Source organism: Colobus angolensis, unplaced genomic scaffold, assembly GCF_000951035.1.
Source record: "Colobus angolensis palliatus isolate OR3802 unplaced genomic scaffold, Cang.pa_1.0 Scaffold437, whole genome shotgun sequence".
Taxonomy (NCBI): Eukaryota; Metazoa; Chordata; class Mammalia; order Primates; family Cercopithecidae; genus Colobus; species Colobus angolensis.
In genome coordinates, this window is record NW_012117788.1 from 580,266 (window position 1) to 600,239 (window position 19,974).

General features: G+C 52.8%; 1 protein-coding gene across 3 annotated transcripts in view; it reads left to right on the forward strand.

Moving 5' to 3' along the window:
- The first annotated feature begins 748 nt into the window (after positions 1–748).
- The window catches only part of SLC6A12 (solute carrier family 6 (neurotransmitter transporter), member 12), a 26,460-nt gene continuing 7,234 nt past the window's right edge, over positions 749–19,974 (forward strand). The window contains exons 1-10 of one of the 3 annotated variants that reach the window (XM_011957128.1): positions 749–1,343; positions 3,114–3,198; positions 5,163–5,433; positions 10,827–10,961; positions 14,061–14,201; positions 15,075–15,162; positions 16,192–16,324; positions 18,075–18,209; positions 18,999–19,102; positions 19,479–19,603. In XM_011957128.1, the coding sequence (XP_011812518.1) occupies positions 5,220–5,433; positions 10,827–10,961; positions 14,061–14,201; positions 15,075–15,162; positions 16,192–16,324; positions 18,075–18,209; positions 18,999–19,102; positions 19,479–19,603 (1,075 nt within the window). In that variant the 5' untranslated portion in view covers positions 749–1,343; positions 3,114–3,198; positions 5,163–5,219. Of the gene's footprint in view, positions 1,344–1,571; positions 1,759–3,113; positions 3,199–5,162; positions 5,434–10,826; positions 10,962–14,060; positions 14,202–15,074; positions 15,163–16,191; positions 16,325–18,074; positions 18,210–18,998; positions 19,103–19,478; positions 19,604–19,974 lie in introns of those variants that run through there. The other 2 variants (XM_011957129.1, XM_011957131.1) reach the window with 2 other exon arrangements.

The window sequence follows — 19,974 nt, forward strand, 5'->3', positions numbered from 1 at the left end:
CCTTCATACCACCTAGAGCTGAAGAAGCATCTCCTTTGCTCGAAGGAGGCACCGGATATTCTGAATGAAGGGCGGCGGGACGGTGCCGTACCCAGCACCAGGTGGACGTGCTCAGGGACAGTGACGAGGACACTGTTCTGGAGGAACTCACTGGGCGCACGGCAGAGGGCACATGTATTCAAAAATACCCTTCCCCACTGATAGCTGCCAGGCCACTCCAGACAACTTCTAGGTAGGTGCCTGGTGCTGTGCAGTGACCAGAGGTGCCTGGGACCAGACACCCCACTGTCCCAGCCTCTGCTTCCAGAGGACCCACACCTCCCCTGAAGCACCCATGATATCCCAGCACCTCACAGCAGCTCCGCAAAGTAGATATTGTATTGTTACCTACGTTTGACAGACTGGGACACCGAGGCTGACCCCTGTCTAGCTGTTGTGACTGATACATGATAGAGGAGAAGAAACTCAGGTCTGTCTGGTCCCAAGCCTACACTGCTGGTCCTCTCTACACTGCTTCTTGAGATGGGCTCTGGGTGCTTTCTCTAGGAAAATCCCAAGGAGAGGGGTAGTGGTTGTGCAGGTCCAGGGCCTTGCCTGGAAGCCACAGAGGGCAGGTACTTGGTGGAAAACTCCAGGGTGTGATTCACCCTCCTCCCTTGCCCTCATCAGTGAGGTCACCTCCCCTCCCAGGTTCTCAGTTTCCAGCCCGGAGTCTCTGGTAAGAGAGGGCTGCCCCTGTGCTGCACATCCCATCTCCTCCTCCCTGGGAAGGAGATGGTTCTGGAGGGGGATAGAGGAAAAGGGGGAAGGGGGAGGGCGAAGGAGCAAGGGGAAGGAGCAGGAGGAGGGGAGATGAGGTTGGGGTGTGAGCCTCTGAGCCCCTTCCCCTGCCCAAGGGAGCAGCTCAGCCCAGCTCTGGAGGGGTCATCATGGGACCATGCCCACTGGGAGGGCACGGTCTGGAGACAGTGGGTTCATAGTGGGAGTGGGAGGGGGGTGGGAACATTGTGGACAGAGGATTTGACTTCCTGAGGTTGGATGTTGTAATCTTGGTTCACAAACTTTTGGCCTCAGTCCCTCCTGTCGCTCCTGGTATTTCTCTGTCCCTTCACTTACACACACACACACACACACACACAGAGCTTCTTTCTGTCTGGGAGTCCCTGGACAAGTCACATGGGATTTTGCACTGGGAGGAACAGGGTAAAGCGTGAACGTGGAGGACAGTTTCCCTTTCAGGTCCCGGCTGTCTTGACTTTCCTGTAAGCAGCCACCCTGGAACTCTCCTGGAGACCTGATGCCCGCAGCTGAGCTGACCGCAGGAGCCAGTGCTGGGGACTGAGGTGAGCGGGAAGTGGAAGGGCTGGCTCTGTTTTTGCAGTCTCCACCTGCTGCCCAGAGGGGCTGGAGGGATAGAGCCCTGGGAAGTGAGACTGTGGAACTGTGCGTGTCTGTGGTGGGAGGCAGGACCTGCAGTAACCTCAGGCCAGAGGGCAAGTCTGATGCCCACGACCGACTCTCAGGACAAGGGGTTCCCCCTAGCTCCACCCCATCCAGCGTGGGAGCGGCTCAGGGATTAGCCTGTGGAACAGGAAAGTCCACTGATGGGGAGCTGGTCACGGCAGTGGGTGAAAGCAGGGGTGGTCATCTGGCGAGGGGAGGGGAAGCAGAGGGTGTCCATCGAGGTGGAAGGAACAGTGGAGAGGAGAAACCTCGGGACATTCCTGAGGGCCCAGGAACGGCAATAAATGATCACAGGTGAGGAGCTCCTGTCCTCTGCCTACTGGCCGAGCATGACGAGCTGGGTGCCCGGCGTCTCCCAGGAGGAAGCTGTCTTGGCTTTGGGCGGTGGGCGGCTTGGGTGTGCTCGTGCCCGAGGGGGGCACTCAGGGGAGCTGCGGGCAGCCACCAACTGAGACAAGCAGCTCACGGGGTGTGAAGGACTACAGAGGGAGCCAGGTCTTGGTCATGCACACAGGTATGTGTGTGCGAAGGGACGTGACGGGAAATGGCACCAGTGCGGGTACGCGAATGGGCGTTGGTATGTGGGTGTAGGCTGAAGCGGGGGCTGGGTCCCATCCCCCCATGTGCAAGGACTGAGCTGTTCCTATGCTGGACTGGGGAGCAAAGGGGACAGAGCTGGGACCCCGGCGGCACATGGGCAGCAGCATTTCTGTCTTGTCTGCTCCTCTGCGAGCCCCGGCTGGACCTCTGGCTACATGCCCAGCTCCTGAAAACAGACTTAACTTTGGACTTTCTAGTCTCTTGAAGATTTCCTCTCAGGGCAGCACCAAGCCCCGGGGTGGAAACGGGCGTGTTCGCTGCTGAAGGGCACTGAAGTATGATGAGGTCCATCCGCCGTCCCTCACCCCCTGCCGCAGCTTAGCAAAGCAGGTGGGCGGCCTCGGGAGGAGACGCCAGGGGCTGGAGCGGCGGCCAGCCGAAGCTGGAGGTGGAAGCGCACAGCGAGGGTGGGGTGCACCTTTGAAAAGTAGCCAGAAAGGAGAACTCAGTACAGCTTGTTTTGGTGTCCAACATCCTCTGGGCCATTTCCTCCCTGAGTCTGACTTAAATCCCTCTTGCTGCAGTTTAAGCCTGTTTCCCCTTGAGTTACCCTGGCTCGGGGCTGTCCTTTTCACTTGCTCTTGCTTTCATCCTGCTATTCTGGATTTTCATTCTTAACCACAAGTTATGCTCCTCCCAATTACCTTTTTATTTTTTAAAAAAACATGTGTCAGTGTCAGTTCATCACCTCATGTTCTCTTTTCTCTCTTCCCCTATTTCTGATAAAACTCAAATCCTGGGCCCACACAGGATTCTGTGATTTGCTTCCCTGCCCCTGCTCCCCTCCGGCGTTCTCTTCATTCACTCGTTTTCCCCAACAAGACTCCACTCCCCCAACTCTGGAGACCACCTTGGTCCTGCGGTCGCTGCCTCTGGTCTGGGAACAGTCAGGCTCATTTCTGACCCCTGCCCTAGGGGTCCTTGTGTTTGGAGCTCACCCTGTGGCCGGCGAGCAGAGACCCTCGGTTCTCCTTCTCTTTATTGAATCTTGATTTTATCCCTTCACCCTCCGAACACCCCTGCTGAGCAGCGGTCATTCTCTCTTCCAGGGAGACTTAGGGTTCAGAGAGGAGGTGTGATTGGCCTGAGGTCACACAGCAAGTTAGAGACCCAGCTCCACCACTCACTGTCTTGGTAAGTTTATTCTAGCATTCAAGAATGGTGTTCCCGAGGCCCCGCAGGCGCCAGGCACTGTTTGTTAATCTCTCGGAGCTTCACTTCCTCACACGTGAAGTGGAGCTAATAGTAATGCCTACCTTCAAAGATTCTTACGAAGACGCACGTCAGTCACACAGAGAAAGAGTGCCTGTTGTGACCACGGGGCTCACTCAGGTGTCAGCCTGTTGTTGTTATTAACAGCTAGATCTGGATTAGAACTTGGGTTTCCCGTCTGGTGCTTTTTCATGAATGTTTTCAAGCTCGTTGACTAGGTTGTTAATTTGTTTGGGGATAAGTCCAGGGTCATTTCTCAGGGTGCCTCAGTCCTAATTCTGTAGCAACATCGACATTTGGGTTCAGATGGTACCAGCTTCTCCCCTGGGCCTAACTCCCCGTTTGTTCTCCCAAGGCTCCAGTGCTCAAAGCCCCCATGGGTCTGATCACATACTCCGGACGGACCCAGAAGCGCTCTTTTCCCCGCTGCCCTGCCTTCTCCCTTATGTCAGAGACTCAGTGCCTTTGCTTTCCACTGGGTGTCTCTCCTCATCCTCCCTCCTGGGCTGCAGGGGAAGCCTCCAAGTAGGTCCCAAACCAGAATTTCACTCTGACACGCTTTCCCGTTCCTGGCACCCTCCAAGTCACCTTCAAAAATTTCCATAGCCTCAAATGGCTCCTGCCCACGTCTTTCTAACTGACTTGGGCTTGGGCTGTTGCCTGGGTTAAAAGGACCAACAAATAAACACAGACTCTTCCTTAATAAAAAGAATCCCTGTGTTTCTCTAGAGGTTTGGAGGAGCACGGAGCACTTGGTAGACCTGATTCCCTCAATACCCCTCCGAGGTGAGGGGCTGTGGAATGGGGACTCCTCTCTACAGTCTGGGGCACCTCCTCTTGGCAATTCCCTGGGAATAAAGGCAGAGGTGGCCTCAGGGTAATTGTTTGTGTGTATGAGAAGGAGGAGAAGGTAAACACAGACTGGAGATACACCCTGACAGAACCGGATTTATCTCCTGGCAGTTGACAAGCAGGCCAAGGGCCAGAGAGTAGAACTGAGAATGGCCCATGTCATTTTTTCTGGAGGTCTAGGGCGCTTTGGGCTCTCTAGGAGGGCAGGGAGAAGGAAGGGCAGTGACCCGCCGAGAAGGGCAGCCACTGCTGGGCCTCCCTCTTGAAGAGCCAGCCATTTGGTCACCTTGGGGGTCATCTGGAGATGATTGCCAGCCAAGCGAGAACTGGTCTGCTGATCCCTTCTGGCACCAGGGCCCCCCAGTTTTTCTCAGGACAGAGATGCAACAGAGAGAAGAGGAGCTGGGGCTCCCTCGAAGGTTTGCACTTGCCCCTGGTGCCGATCCTTGTTGTCATCTGGCCTTGTTCAGAGGCCCCACCTTCTCTTTTCCTCCCAATCAGCTGCCCAAAGCTGCTGGCTCCCCTGTTTACTCCGTGTTGATCGATCACCTTAGCACACAGCTGGCTAGGAGAGAACCATGCAGTCACTTTGGCCACACCTGCCCTTTGACCCTTGCTACCTCGGCAGCCTTGATCCCTTCTGGCCTGGAGGCCTGAGGCTAAGCTGAGGTCACTCAGCAGACATCAAGGACCTGGGCAGACGGGCCGGCTGGGATGGTGGCGAGCTGTGCCGATAAAAAGGGACATGAAAAGAAAAAGCTCGAGCCTGGGTTTTCGTCACAGTTCTACTCCTGAGTGGTCTTGGGCAAATCACTTCATCTGTCAAGGCCTAGATTTCCTCATCTGCAAACTCAGAAACTAAGATTTGCTCTTCATTTGCTCTGAGAGTGATGAGAACGAAGTGTAACCTTAGGTGAGGATGCCATGAGCACCTGGGAAGAACAGCGATACGCTGACAGCAGAGATCAGGATGGGAAAGCAGGGCTGGCGGGAGCACGTCGGGGTTTACAGCTGATTTCTTCTCTTCCCGCCAGGCTTTGGCCCTCGTCATCCTGCCCACCCAGTGGGGCCTCCCAATCCGCCGCACGGCCATGGACGGGAAGGTGGCAGTGCACGAGCATGGGCCTCCTGCGGTCTCCTGGGTCCCCGAGGAGGGAGAGAAGTTGGACCAGGAAGACGAGGACCAGGTGAAGGATCGGGGCCAATGGAACAACAAGATGGAGTTTGTGCTGTCAGTGGCCGGGGAGATCATTGGGCTGGGCAATGTCTGGAGGTTTCCCTATCTCTGCTACAAAAATGGAGGTGGTGAGTTCACTTTGAGGTAGGCATGGTGGGGAGAGCTGTGCCCTGGCAGCTGGGCAGTGCCTACCTGGGCCCTCCTTCCTGGGCAGTGTGGTTGATAAAAGGAGGGCTATTCTGGAATCGGAGGACATGAGTTTGAGTTCCAGCTCCACCATTAGCCTCAGCATCCCCTCTGTGAAATGGGGACAGTACCTCCCAGGGCGACGGTGAAGATGAAATTAGGCCATGGGCGGGACCAAGAAATTCTAGTTTTTTACAAAAGCTCCTTCATGTCTATGTAAAGGTCAGTCGTTGATAGAATTCCGCCACTCATTCAGCGAACAGGACTGCGGGCCTGTCACGTGCCAGACCCGGCACTAGGTGCGAAACAGAACACATTCCACGTGCTGCGCTCCGTGGAAGGGTTCTGGGGAGCGGTGCTGTGTCTGCGGCAGGCTGCGGACAAACAGAGCAGCATGGTCCGTGTCAAATGGTGATGCGTGGAGGGGTGAGGCCTGACGTAGGGAAGAGGGATAGGGAGTGCTAGGCGTGCGGGGGGGAAGGGGACAGTTCGGCAGACTTGAAGGAAGTGAAGGTGTCAGCGTCGTGGGTGTGCCCTGGATGGAGAACACGCCCGACACAGGCCCTGGGACTGGAAGCAGCAGGGCCTGTCTGAGGAGCAGTGAGGAGGCAGGTGTGGCTGGGGCGGAATGAGAGAGCGAGAGAAGAATGGGGTGAGGTCAGAGAGGTAACAGGGTCACTCAGGCTCTGTTCTGAGTGAGAGAGGAGCCACCGAAGCAATTTTGTTTGGAGAAATACTTTGCCTTTGAGTGTTTTTTTTTCAAATTAGAGAAACAGGATTTTATTGTTTTTCAGCACTGGATGTAAAAATTAGCAGTGGTGGGGAGGGGCCGGATTCCTTTTTCTAAGTGTACGGCTCAGTGGTTTTTAGTCACAGGATTGTACAACCAACACCACAGTCACTTTTAGAACATTTTCATCATCCCCAAAAGAGATCCTATATTCATCAGAAGTCGCTCCTCATTCCCTCTCCCGGCCAGCCCTTGGCAACCGCTCACGTGCTGCCGGTCTCTGCGGATCCCTGTTAGGGATATTTCATAGGAATAGAGTCGTTCAGTGGGCGGTCCTTTGTGAGTGGTCAGATTCATTTTTTTTTGTTTTGTTTTGTTTTTTTTGCCTTTTGAAATCACTTTTATTCTTCTTGTGGAAAAGGTGTATGTTTATTGCAAACATTAGAACCTTTCAGGAAGGTGGAAAGAATACTCACATTTAGAGATAACCATTGTTGAGAAAATCCTCCTAACCACTGTTTATATTAAATCTGACCAATATTTACAGAGTGTCTACTACGTATCTTGCTATGTGTTTTAAAGCTTACAGTTATGATCACAAGCTGCTTGAATTGACAGCTCCTAAGAAAAAGCAGTAGGCTTTCTTGGACTGGCCCGGTCTCTAGTGCCGAGGCTGAGAGGGTAGGCTGACCCTGGGCCAGAAAGTCAGGGGAAGGAGGATGAAGGGGCAGCGTGTTGGTTTCCTCCTTCATACAGGGCCACCATCTCGTGGCATGTAGGATGTCAGGGGTGGAGATGGAGGTGGCCCAGGATAAGCCCTCCTTTGGTGGAGAAGGATTTGCCCAGGACCTCAGAGGGCCCTGGAACCAGGCTGTCTGGTTCCTGCGTCACCGCACGCTCCTCACCCAGCTATCCGGGAGGGAGAGAGCACTAGGGCCTGGGAGGCAGGGCCGCGGCGTTGGGCGCTCACCCTGCCTCTGTCCTGCCACTGGCTTCTGCTGTGGCTGTGGCCTCTGTCCTGGCCATGGGGCGGGGTGCACAGAGAGAGATAAGAACCCCCAGTAACATCATGGGATGTCGGATCCGGGTGACCCTCGTCCCAGCCTAACTCTTGGGAAAGACACTCTTTCTTTCTTCTTTAAGATGAGGGGGCCGGCCGGGCGCAGTGTCTCAAGCCTGTAATCCCAGCACTTTGGGAGGCCGAGACGGGCGGATCACGAGGTCCAGAGATCGAGACCATCCTGGCTAACACGGTGAAACCCCGTCTCTACTAAAAAATACAAAAGATGAGCCGGGCGAGGTGGCGGGCGCCTGTAGTCCCAGCTACTCGGGAGGCTGAGGCAGGAGAATGGCGTAAACCCAGGAGGCGGAGCTTCCAGTGAGCTGAGATACGGCCACTGCACTCCAGCCTGGGCGACAGAGCGAGACTCCGTCTCAAAAAAAAAAAAAAAAAAAAGGATGAGGGGGCCATCTTCTTTAAGATGCAGTTGGGGTCCCAATCTGGAGTCCCTGGTCCTTGGGGGTCTAGGAATTAGTAAAGAAGGACCAGGAATTGATTTTCTCGTTTCCAACAACCTAATGATGGATGGATGTGGAAACAGGATGTCTCAGACTAGTCCAAATGTCTTTTAGTTTTTGCTGTAGACTGAACTGTACTAACTCATAGTGATAATAAAGTTTATCTTAAGCTGACCATAAGGCCTGATTGGCAGTTAACTATGATTTTTATTAATATACACAGGGAAATTTATTGATTATTAATTAGTAAACATAGTTCTGTAGAGAAAAATCTTTCAAAAGAAACAAAAAGAGTCATAAAACTATTGGTCTAATGAGGTCTTTGGTTATGAAAAAGAGGGGAGCCCCTGAATTCGATCATCCTTAAGAAATCGCTCACCTCGGAAGAGAACTTTAGGAAACTCCCGTTATCTGGATTGTGAGTGGTTCAGGAACGAGCACACAGCGGAGGTAAGGCACACCGCAGAGGTGTTTAAACCAACCACAGGCTTCCGGACACCCTGTCTGTAAAGGTTCCCGTGGGACATCATTGGACTGCTTGTGTCCACAGCCTGGGCTGACACCAAGGAGACATGAACCAGGGCAACCTTCCAAAGCAAGGCACTGATCAGATAATTTGAGGGGAGGGTGTTGGCAGCACTAGTGTTCTAGAAACCCAAGGGTAGCAGACGCCCTATACGCGATCCAGAACCAACCTTTTCATCTGCCCCCGAAGGTCCAGACTTGGTGCCGCCCTTTCAGGGAGGACCCAGTCTGAGGGGGGTCCAGCTCCAGGCCTCCTGAGGTCACCCCATCTTCTGTGGGGCAGAAGTCCACACTCCCAGGCGAGAACTGAAGCCACCTCTTTTATCAGAGGGGAGGACCTCCTGCACACAACAGGTGGGAGGGAGTCCCGTGGGCCACACGCCCGGACAGACATCCCGTAAAGCACCTTCTGGGGAGGCCTCAGGCCATGTCCCTCCACTGCACGCTACCCCCCAGCCTAAGTCCCGGGACTTCCCAAGCCACTGAAACCTGGGTCAGTGGTGTTACTGGCACTGTGTTGACCAACACTCCAGTATTCCCAGGGTTGGAAAGGCAAACATGGGGTTCAAAGGGACTTTGGAACTCAGTGGAGAGTTACTGGCTTGTGGCTCTCCAGGATCCAGAAGACACGACCTTTTCCTTCTCTCACATATTGCTATCAGGAATCTGACAGATGGGTGCAAGAGTTTTGCAGAACAATTTGGAGATGCATGTTTAAAAAAATGTGCATCCCCCAAAGGTGGAAACAAGCCAAATATCCACGAACAGATGAATAGATAAACAGAACGTGGTAGGTTCCCACAAGTGAATATTACGTAGCCTTCAAAAAGAAGGGAATTCATGCTACGACCTGGATGAATCTTGGAGGCATGCATGCTGAGTGAAATAAGCCAGGCACAAAGAGATAAGCACTGTGTGATTACACGTTCATGAGGTACCTAGAAGAGGCAAATGCATAGAAACAGAAAGTAGAATCACGGTGGCCAGGGGCTGGGGAGAGAGGGGAATGGGGAGTTCGGGTTTAATGTGTACAGAGTCTCAGTCCAGGATGATGAAAAAGCTCTGATGGATGGTGGTGATGGTTGCACAACATTGCGAATATACTTAATGCCACTGAACTGTACACTTAAGAACAGTTAAAGTGACTTATATTATGTATATTTTATCATTCACACACACAAAGCAAAAAAAAAAAAAAGTGCATACCTTTTGACTCAGGAGTTCCTCTACTGGTAATTTGTACTAAGGAGTGAATTAGACAAGTGCACGAGGATGTGGACAGCGGTCTTCATTATGACAACGTTTCGGATGAAATGACCAAAAGTCCAATGACAACATACTGGCGAAGTGCACTAGGATAGATCCATAGAGTGGAACACTATGCAGCAATCAAAATGATGAGATAGCTATGTATTTATTGACATGAAGATGTTTATGGTAAAAATTTAAAAAGTGGTTATCAAATAATGTATTTGATACACGATTACTTCTCATTTTTGCAGAAAAGAAATACGTGTGTGTGCTTTTAAGAAATCTGGAAGGATAATCAATGCTTTTTCCTTTCTTTCCCTCTGTACTTTCTGTGTTTTCTACATAATAATATGGATATGAAGTATCAGAGGTATATAGTGTAGTGATTAAGAGCTCAGCCTCAGGACTAGACCGCCTGGGTTTGTGCCTCAGTTTCCTCATTCGTGCTTCGGTTTTTCCATCTTTAAAGTGACCTCAGTTTTATTATCTGCAAAATGGGGATAACAGTAGGGCCTGCCCCATGGGAGGTTGTTTTGCAAGGACTGTGATGTTGATGAAGCATGTACAAGAGTGCCTAACATGAAGTCAGCACCAAGTAAGCACTCAGTGTTCTCATGGTGTAACAAACAATAATCCATTCATCCTGAGAGGAACTTCTGACGCGAGGTTTATGCCTTAGTGACTCCTACTGAGGTGGGTCTCCTGGGCTTGGTGTTGTCTTCAGATTCCATTCCTGTGTAATCTGCTGGATGTCTGTTAGGCCTGGCCTCCCTCTGGCACCTGCAGGTTGGCACCTAATCATAGCATGGCCTTCTCTGCTGGGGGCCCCATTCAGATCAGAACTGGGTGGAGGCAACAAACACCCTGAAAATTATTAGTGGGAAAACAATGCTTCCCACATGTTTGTGTTTGTTTTTCTCTAAAATGTACCAAAAGTTTAATAAGCATAACAAGTTATATAGAAGCCATGTGTTTATTCCAAAAATAATCTATTGACTAGATTTGTAAAGTACACTAAGAAAATAAATAGTATATATATTAGAATTTCCACCTAAGTTTTCATTAATTTCCCTTCCAAGGTCTTTCTCATTCTGTGTAGGGTTCAGATCAGAACATTCCCACCTGTACCTGCCTAACACTCAGGACGGCAGGCAGACAGGAGGAAGCCGACTTGGGTCCTCGGGAGGGGTCAGGAGGGAGATTCAGAACAGGATGGTGGAGGGTGGGTTTGTTGGAGGAGGGGGGTCTGAAAGGATCCAGGCTGAGGAAGAGCCCCGGTGTGGCTCAGCCCTGCCCCTCTCTTTTCTACAGGAGCCTTCTTCATCCCCTACTTCATCTTCTTCTTTGTCTGTGGCATCCCGGTGTTCTTTCTGGAGGTGGCGCTGGGCCAGTACACCAGCCAAGGGAGTGTCACAGCCTGGAGGAAGATCTGCCCCCTCTTCCAGGGTATGTATCCTCCCCCATCTTCCTATTCATGGGCCCTCCATCTTGCCTGCATCCCCCCATTGTCTCTCCCTTCCTACCCACCCACCTTCTCACTCATCCGCTCACTCCCATCCTGCGCCAAGTGCAGAAGCAGGATCAGGCTTCATGGGCGGGTTGGAGAGAGGTGAGCCTGGTGGGGAAACACCAGCAAGCTGGGACCCTTACCACTGATTAGGGGGAGGTGGGGGAGGCCAGTTTGGTGCTGATGCCTCTACCCCTGCAGGGGCAGCAGTGAGGGGCTGGAACCGAGTGAAGCTTGGCTTACTGTGGTTCTACTCACAGGTGCTGGGTGCTCCAGGGGTGCTGGGCCTCAGCCAGAACAGTTTCCCCCTGTTCTGCCCTCCATCCCAGCAGCAGTACATGTCCCCCTCAGCTGGGTCCTATGCTCAGGTCCAAGCACGCTCCTGGACAGCACATGCAGGGCTGGCCTCCCTGGAACAAACAGAGCTTATGGGGGTGCCATGGTCAGGGTGAGCAAACGGAGCACTGGAATGCGAGAGAAGGCGATATCGTGGCTCTTTCCTTCTTTTCCAAGTCAGAGAGGCGCCAAGGCCTGGGATCTCTGCGGGAGGTGTGTGCGCCCATGCTATGGGGTGGGAGGCCCGGGCTGCGCCACCCGCCCTCTGCCGGCCGCAGCGCCCACCGCACTCCCCTCTCCCGGGAGACGAGAGACGGTGCGTTCAGGCTCGGGGCTCGCCCTGCGCTCGCACGCTCCCGCCACAGGCCGCTCGGTGGCCGGCTTCTCCACCCAGCGCCACTCCTGCTCTCCCAGAGATGGGGGCCGCCCTGCCCCCCTCCAGCAGAATCGCGGGTCCGCTGAGTTCACGGGGCTGACCCAGGGCTGCGGGATGGGCCGGACGGCCGCGAGCACAGCGCGTTCCGCCTCGGCACAGGGGCCGCTTGTTTGTGTGTTTGTTTGTGTGTTTGTGTGGGTGTCTGTGTGCGCGCGCGCAACGCCCCGCCCGCTCCCCGGGGACCCGCTGCCATCGGCGGGCCCCCTCCTGCGCAGCGCCACGCCCACCCCCGGCGGGGCCGCCCGGACCTCCCAGAACCTGTCCTTGCCACGGTGGGCTCACCAGGCCCCGGAGGAGTGGTTTTGTTCATAGCATCGATTTTCCAGCCAGGCTGTTCTGAAAGGTCCACAGTCCTTCATTAAGTAGGGAGCACTTCGGAATGCTGAGGGAGGAGGATCGCCTGAGCCCAGGAGTTCGAGACCAGCCTGGGCAGCATAGTGAGACCCACCCCTTCTCCCGTCTCTACATAAAAATTTAAAAATTAGCCGGGTCTGTCTGTGGTCTCAGCTACACCGGAGGCTCAGATGGGAGAATAGCTTGAACCCAGGAGTTGGAGGCTGCAGCGAGCCGAGATCACGCCACTGAGCTCTAGCCTGGACCCTCTCTCTCTCTCTCTCTCTCTCTCTCTCTCTCTCTCTCTCACACACACACACACACACACAAAGTTACTGAGCATCGACTAAAGACAGAGAGGGCTAACCCAGCAGGAAAGGGGCGGGAATTCTCTCACAGGGGAAACTGGACTCCAGCCCTTCTCCGCAGGACTCCCAAGCCACCTGGCAACACGTTGCTTTTAAAATGACTGTGGAAAAGATTCCACTTTGTAGACGGGGGTGCTGGGGAGGTGTGTGTAAGCCCTCCCTCTCCGCCACCCTCCCTCCCCAAGTACGCTGCCAGGAGACCAAGTGCATCCAGCTAACCACCAGGCTTCCCAACAAGTGTTAAAATAGCGTGAGGTCTCCACCTTTGCTGGCAGTCTTGCTGCTGGCTGAGATGGCGCTAGGTGCTGACTCAGGCTCCTAAGGTCCTGACACAGGGACCATTTCTCCCTTCTTCTCTGGTTTCTTTCTTTTGCTGTTATCCTGAGACCCCTCTGTCACCCAGGCTGGAGGGCAGTGGCATGATCTCGGCTCACTGCAACCTCTGCCTCCCGGGGTCAAGGGATTCTTGTGGCTCAACCACCCAAGTAGCTGGGATTACAGGCGTGTGCCACCACACCTGGCTAATTTTTGTATTTTTAGTAGAGGTTGGGTTTCACCATATTGGCCAGGCTGGTCTCAAACTCCTGACCTCAAGTGACTCACCCGCCTTGGCCTCCCAAAGTGCTAGGATTATTGGTGCGAGACACATTCTTACCAAATTTTCCTACTTACTCCTTCCTTCTTCTGGCCCCTTTTCATTTTCCAACCAATACATGGTGGTTGTAGGAAAACTAGAAAATGCAGATAGCCAAAAAAAAAAAAAAAAAAAAAAAAAGAAAAAACCCAGAAACTTGAAAATGTTATTTGAAATCCTACCACCTAGAAAATCACTTGTTAACTTTTGGGTGAAGATCTTTCCAGAGCTTTTCCCATGAAAAAATATATATATATACGTTCAAATATATATTACAAAAATGGGAAAATGCGTAGGGTAATGTCCTGTAACCTGCATTTCTTCCTTAGAAAAATACCCTGTGGGCCAGGTGCGGTGGCTCATGCCTGTAGTCTGAGGGACCAGGACTCCCAAGCATTGCCGTCTGCTGTCCCTTGCATCACACCCACGGGCTCCTGCCCAAAGTTCCGTCCCCTGCCCAAAGTTCTTACTTCCTCTGCTAGGGCACAGGTTATGTGCCTATAATCCCAGCACTTTGGGAGGTCAGGAGTTCAAGACCAGCCTGGCCAACATGGGGAAACCCCATCTCTACTAAAAATACAAAAACTAGTTGGGTGTGGTGGCATATGCCTGTAATCCCAGCTACTCAGGAGGCTGAGGCAGGAGAATCTCTTGAACCTGGGAGGTGGAGGTTTCAGTGAGCCGAGACCGTGTCACTGCACTCTAGCCTGGGCAATAGAACAAGACTCCATCTCAAGAAAAAAGTAAAAAGAAAAAAAGAAAAAAGAAAGAAAACTATGCTGTGAATGGGTTCTCATGCCACTGGATAAACCCAGTGGTTCTCTTTGTGTAGCACCCAATACCCTTGTAACCTCAACTGGCAGCTTCTGTGTGACTTTTTTGCTAACATTGATCTCTCTTGTCCCTCCCCACCTCTCCCCCACTCTGGAAGGCATTGGTCTGGCGTCTGTGGTCATTGAGTCATATTTGAATATCTACTACATCATCATCCTTGCCTGGGCTCTCTTCTACCTGTTCAGCTCCTTCACCTCTCAGCTGCCCTGGACGACCTGTAGCAACGTTTGGAACACAGGTATCCATCATTTCAGCCTCTGGGATGTTGCCTAATAGAGGCTGGGCTACGGCGGCTGGTGATATCCAAGCAGCGATGGGGTGTATAGCAGAACTTGCCTCACAGCCAAGCCATGTGGGCTCCGGGGCCAGCTCTGCTCCTTGGCTCTTCTGGGGCCCTCAGGCCAGCCACTAGGACAAGTCAGTGTGATTGGGAGAACCCAAAGGGAGTGTATTAAACAACTGCAAGGGTTATCGCCACTTACTCATTCGTGCACTTAGCAAGCACTTACTGGACACCTACTGTGTGCTAAACATGGTGCCGAGGGCTGTAGATGGGTACAAGGCTGAGCAAAAGCAGCAAGGACCCAGCCTTCACTGTGTTTACAGTCTGGTGGTGGAAACAAACAAACACAACCACCACAAATTGTGATAGGTGAACAAAACTGCAGAAACCATAGAACAAGGAGGGAGACGTGTCATCTGAGGCCTGAAGTGAGAAAGAGCCCGGCACATGAACAGCATTCCAAGCAGGGGGAAGAGCAGGCACAGGGCCTCAGTCCCTTGGTCTGTCAAGTGGAGAGACAGGAACGGGCCAGTGGGGAGAATGCGTTCCCTACCAGCTGCCCATGAGAAGTCTGAGTAGATCTGAAGTCTGGACAGTGTCTGAGGTTGGCAGGGCAGCCAGGTAAGCAGCCAGATACAGAGGGAACAAGAGCAGGGGGAGGAAGAGCTGGCTCTATGAGCCTCCTGATGCTCTGGAGAGGGTGGGCTCCAAAAGAAGCTCCTGGGGCTAAGAGTGGTGAGGACCACCAGGCTGCAAGGCCAGAGGGCCAGGGGGACTAGGGTATGAGGGCATCTCTCTCCATCTTGCCCCTAACCTTGTCCCCAACAGAGCATTGCGTGGACTTTCTGAACCAGTCGGGAGCCGGCACAGTGACCCCGTCTGAGAATTTTACCTCCCCTGTCATGGAATTCTGGGAGTAGGTGCTGGGCCCGTATGCCACATGTGAAGAGGCTCCAAGCAGAAGAAGTTTGGATGTCTGAGCTGTGCAAGTCTGAATGTCTGGGGTGCAAGTTTAAGATTCTCTGTATGCTTTCCAGCACTTCCTCCCCCGCCCCACTCCAACCCCACACGTCGCTGAGGCAGGGGAGAACGCTCTCACATCTACTCACCTGGTTCCACGGGGACTCACGTTTCTCCATCATGTCCACCTTCACCCCCACATCCCTACCTCCACGCGTGTCTGCCCATACATGTCTGGTGGGCTGCTGGACACAGTCTTCACAGCCTTAGGAGAGCTGGGTGTGCGTGTCTCTCCCCAGTGCCATGCTTGGTGGCATCGTGCTGGTAGCTTGAAATCACCCAAGGCGGGAGTGAGCACATCAAGACCTGGGCATACCCTCCGCTCACATACTCACCCTCTCACATGACAACTTACACCTTCACATGACCCGTGCCCACACTTGCCCACCTACATTCCCACGCAAGCCTGCCTGTACTCTCACACTGAGCTCACCTCCATGTAGGCACCACTGCCCTCACACATGAATGCCCTCGCAGTGCCAGACCCTCACACTCACGCACGCAGTTCCAGCACCCCATCACATGTTTAGACACTCACACACATTCCGCGCCTCCATGGGTACCCATGCCACTGGCCCATTAACCTGCACCCTCCATGGGTACCCATGCCACTGGCCCATTAACCTGCATGTGTAAATATTTACTCGCTAAACGCTCATGTGTACATTCCTCATCTCTCTCTCCATCTTTCTGTATAAGAAAAACAAATCTGGATGAGTTAGAAAGACAAAGATGCGTATGGGATGATGGTAGAAGTTTGGTCTACGGGAACATGGCATGACTGTGGGGGAGGCCGGGGGTCCGGGAAGCCCTGAAATATGAGATCCATGGGGTCAGCTCTGAGAATCTGAGAATCAGGAGACTTGCCGACAGTTGCAAACTGCCCCCTTTAGCCTTTCGTTCCTTATTTTTCCCAATCTTCCAGGAGACGAGTTCTGAGCATCACCTCGGGCATCCATGACCTGGGGGCCCTGCGCTGGGAGCTGGCCCTGTGCCTCCTGCTCGCCTGGGTCATCTGCTACTTCTGCATCTGGAAGGGGGTCAAGTCCACAGGCAAGGTGAGGTGTTCTGCCTCCTGGGAAGCTCCCTGGGGCCCCCAGAGCTTTCGGGGACACTTAAGGGGGACCCTCTGGAGAACGGATTTCTTTCTCTTAAGAAACAATGCTTCCTGAGCAGTGCAGGGGAGATGCATAGTGAGAACAGGGGAAGTCACAGGAAGGCGGATCTGAGCTCTCTGCAAGGAAAATCTTTCTTTTTCAATATGACTTTACAAATCCGGTTTACATAAGAATATTCAGGGCAGGCCGGGCGCAGTGGCTCAAGCCTGTAATCCCAGCACTTTGGGAGGCCGAGGCGGGTGGATCACGAGGTCAGGAGATCGAGACCATCCTGGCTAACACGGTGAAACCCCGTCTCTACTAAAAAATACAAAAAACTAGCTGGGCGAGGTCATGGGAGCCTGTAGTCCCAGCTACTCGGGAGGCTGAGGCAGGAGAATGGCGTAAACCCGGGAGGCGGAGCTTGCAGTGAGCCGAGATCCAGCCACGGCACCCAGCCTGGGTGACAGAGCGAGACTCCGTCTCAAAAAAAAAAAAAAAAAAAAAAAAAAAAAAAAAAAAAAAAAAAAGAATATTCAGGGCAAATTCAAAACAGAAAAGTCTCATTGTTGGAGCTAATCACTGCGCTGCCAGGTTGGCACTGCGGATCTCTGTTTGCCTCTGCCGTGTTGCCTTCTGGTTTCTCTCACGTTGTGTGTGTGTGTGTGTGTGTGTGTCCATTATGTGTGGCTATGACATCATTAGGGTCACACACTCTTGTGACTCACTTGTTGTTGTATTTAACACATAGCAAGATAATTCTGAGTTTGAATTAGCAAACAGAACTGTCTTTGAGGTGGTGAGTTTCCAGTCATCGAAGGGGTTCCCACCAAGGATGGGCAACAGTGGGCTTGTCACATAGAGAGAATTCAGATTTGAGCATCATTTCCAACCCAGAGAGCCGGAGACTATGCTTTGTGCCTTTTTAAAGCCAGGAATGGTCGGTAAACAGACTTCTCTGCTTGGCCATACACTTAGTCTGTTCCCGCAGCAGCCTTTCCCCTCCCTGAATTGTCACAAGTTGGTCATAGTGATGATGAAAGTGGTCACCGTAGTGAGAACAGCACAGACAGTGCCACTGCTGCCACCCAGGGAAGGAGCTGAGTTTGCTGAGTGGCAGCGTAGTCCGGCCACCACTGCTCCCCCAACCATTAGCCTGGAAAAGTACAGTCTAACTTTCCCCACAGATCGCTGTACAAATCTGGTCGCCATTCCCCCGGGTCGCCAGGGGGCAAGGAGAGAATGGCCAGGATAAGGGATTAAGAAAGACCAGATTCTGGACTTTAAATTAGTCTTTGCCTTGATTTTATCATTACACATTATATACATGGATGGAACTACCACTCTTTTTCATAAATATGTACAGATTATGTACATACGTACATGTTGACTAAACATAAGAGGAAAAAAATGGTCTGGGAAGGTTATGGGCTGGAATCCTGTACCTGCCTCCCTCCCTGTCTTCCTCCGCCCTCCCTACCCTTCCCATGCCGACGTGCATCTCACAGGATGTGTGTCCCCAAATCTGTGGGGAGCACGGACCCATTGGAATGTGTAAAGGGAGGTGTGGAAAGTTTCCCGTGCTTAGCCCCTCTTAGCGGTCTCTGAGGCTGGGACTGAGCTCCATGTGACTCGCACTGCCTGTGGGGCATGGCTGGAGGGCCACTGTGTCCCCACCAGGAGTGACCTTGGCCTGCCCCCCCACCTCCAGGTGGTTTATTTCACAGCCACGTTTCCCTACCTGATGCTTGTCATTCTGCTGATCCGAGGTGTTACCCTTCCCGGGGCCTCCCAGGGCATCATCTATTACTTGAAGCCAGATTTGTTCCGCCTCAAGGACCCTCAGGTATGTACTGTGCTGGGACCACTTCCCCAGATGCCCTCCCCACCCAACCAGGTCTGTATTTTTGAAAGTCTTGTATTGCTTTTTCCTTGGTTTAAAAGCAATAGATGCCCACTGGAGAAAAATTAGAAAATATGGAAGAAAGCTATATAAAAAAGAAACTAAAAATCTCTTGTAATTGCACCACTCAAATATACCTTTTTTTCTTAAAATTTTTTTTTTTTCTTTCTTAGAGACAGGGTCTGGCTCTGTCCCCCAGGCTGGAGTGCAGTGGCGCCATGATAGCTCACTGCAGCCTCAACCTCTTGGGTTCAAGGCATCCTCTCGCCTCAGCCTCCCGAGCAGCTGGGACTACAGGCGTGAGCCATGGTTCCTGGGCATTTTATCTTGATATTTTGATGAAGCAGCCTCTTTGTCCCCAGGTCATAGCTGCTTAAGACACTATATATAGAGATCTTAGTTGAATGAGACAAGTGACTCCCAGCTGTGCCCTGCAGATAGGCCTTGGGTGCAGCCATGGTTTGTAGATTCCCCTGAAGAAATTCAAGCAACACACATGTATTTGGCACTCACTAAGTGCCTACAGAACCAAACCGAAACTGGGCCCCCCTGGGGAGGAGATCACCATGGAGACAGGAGGGCGTACTCACGGAGACTTGGGATGCAGGAGGGAAGCGCTCAGGGAGCACTGAAGGGCCAGGCTGGTGCTGCAGGGGATGGGTCTGGATCTCGGGTCACCCTGGCTCTGGGCCCTGGGGGCTTCCTCTACCTCTTTCTTGGGGTTTTGTGTAGGTGTGGATGGATGCGGGCACCCAGATCTTCTTCTCCTTCGCCATCTGCCAGGGGTGCCTGACAGCCCTGGGCAGCTACAACAAGTACCACAACAACTGCTACAAGTGAGAACAGCGTGGGCTGGGGTGGGGCGAAGGAGGGCTAGGGGCCTGGGGGTGGGCTCTGGACAAAGACTCATCATCTCTGGGCTCAGACCTTCCTTATTCATGATAAGTTGTGTCCAACTGACCTGGTGGGTTCAGCTCCCAGACTGAATGTCTTTCTTCTTCCTTTTCTCTCTCACTTCTGTCTTTGTTGTTTGCCACCCGAGTTTTGTCTTTTTCTTCTACTGTCTTCTTCCCATGCTGTCTTCGCTTCCTCCCCTCCTCTGTGCCTCCCTTGCCTTCCCCTTCTCTCTCCTCCGTCCCCGCTCACTGTCTTTTGACCTCTCCTCCTCTCTTTTCCTCGCCGTTCCTATCTGCCCTTGCCCCACTGCCACAGGGACAGCGTCGCCCTCTGCTTCCTGAACAGTACCACCAGCTTCGTGGCTGGGTTTGTTGTCTTCTCCATCCTGGGCTTCATGTCGCAAGAGCAGGGGGTGCCCATTTCTGAAGTGGCCGAGTCAGGTAGGTGCCACTTTGCTGTCTGGGGCCTGAGGGGAAAGAGAGTCAAACACACTTCTCTCCTGTTGAAAGGCATGAGTCCCAGAAGATGGGCAATATGATTTATTTATGGGTAACAGGATTTAATGTTAGCATCTGGGGCAGTGCTCGGCACAAAGCAGGGCTCCCTTTACCATGGGAAAGAGGAGGGGGAGGATGATGGATGCTAGATGGACCAACACTGGATGGATGGATGGATGGATGGATGGATGGATGGATGGATGGAGGGAGGGATGGATGGAGGGAGGGATGGAGGGAGGGATGGATGGAGGGATGGAGGGAGGGATGGATGGATGGAGGGAGGGATGGATGGATGGAGGGAGGGAGGGATGGAG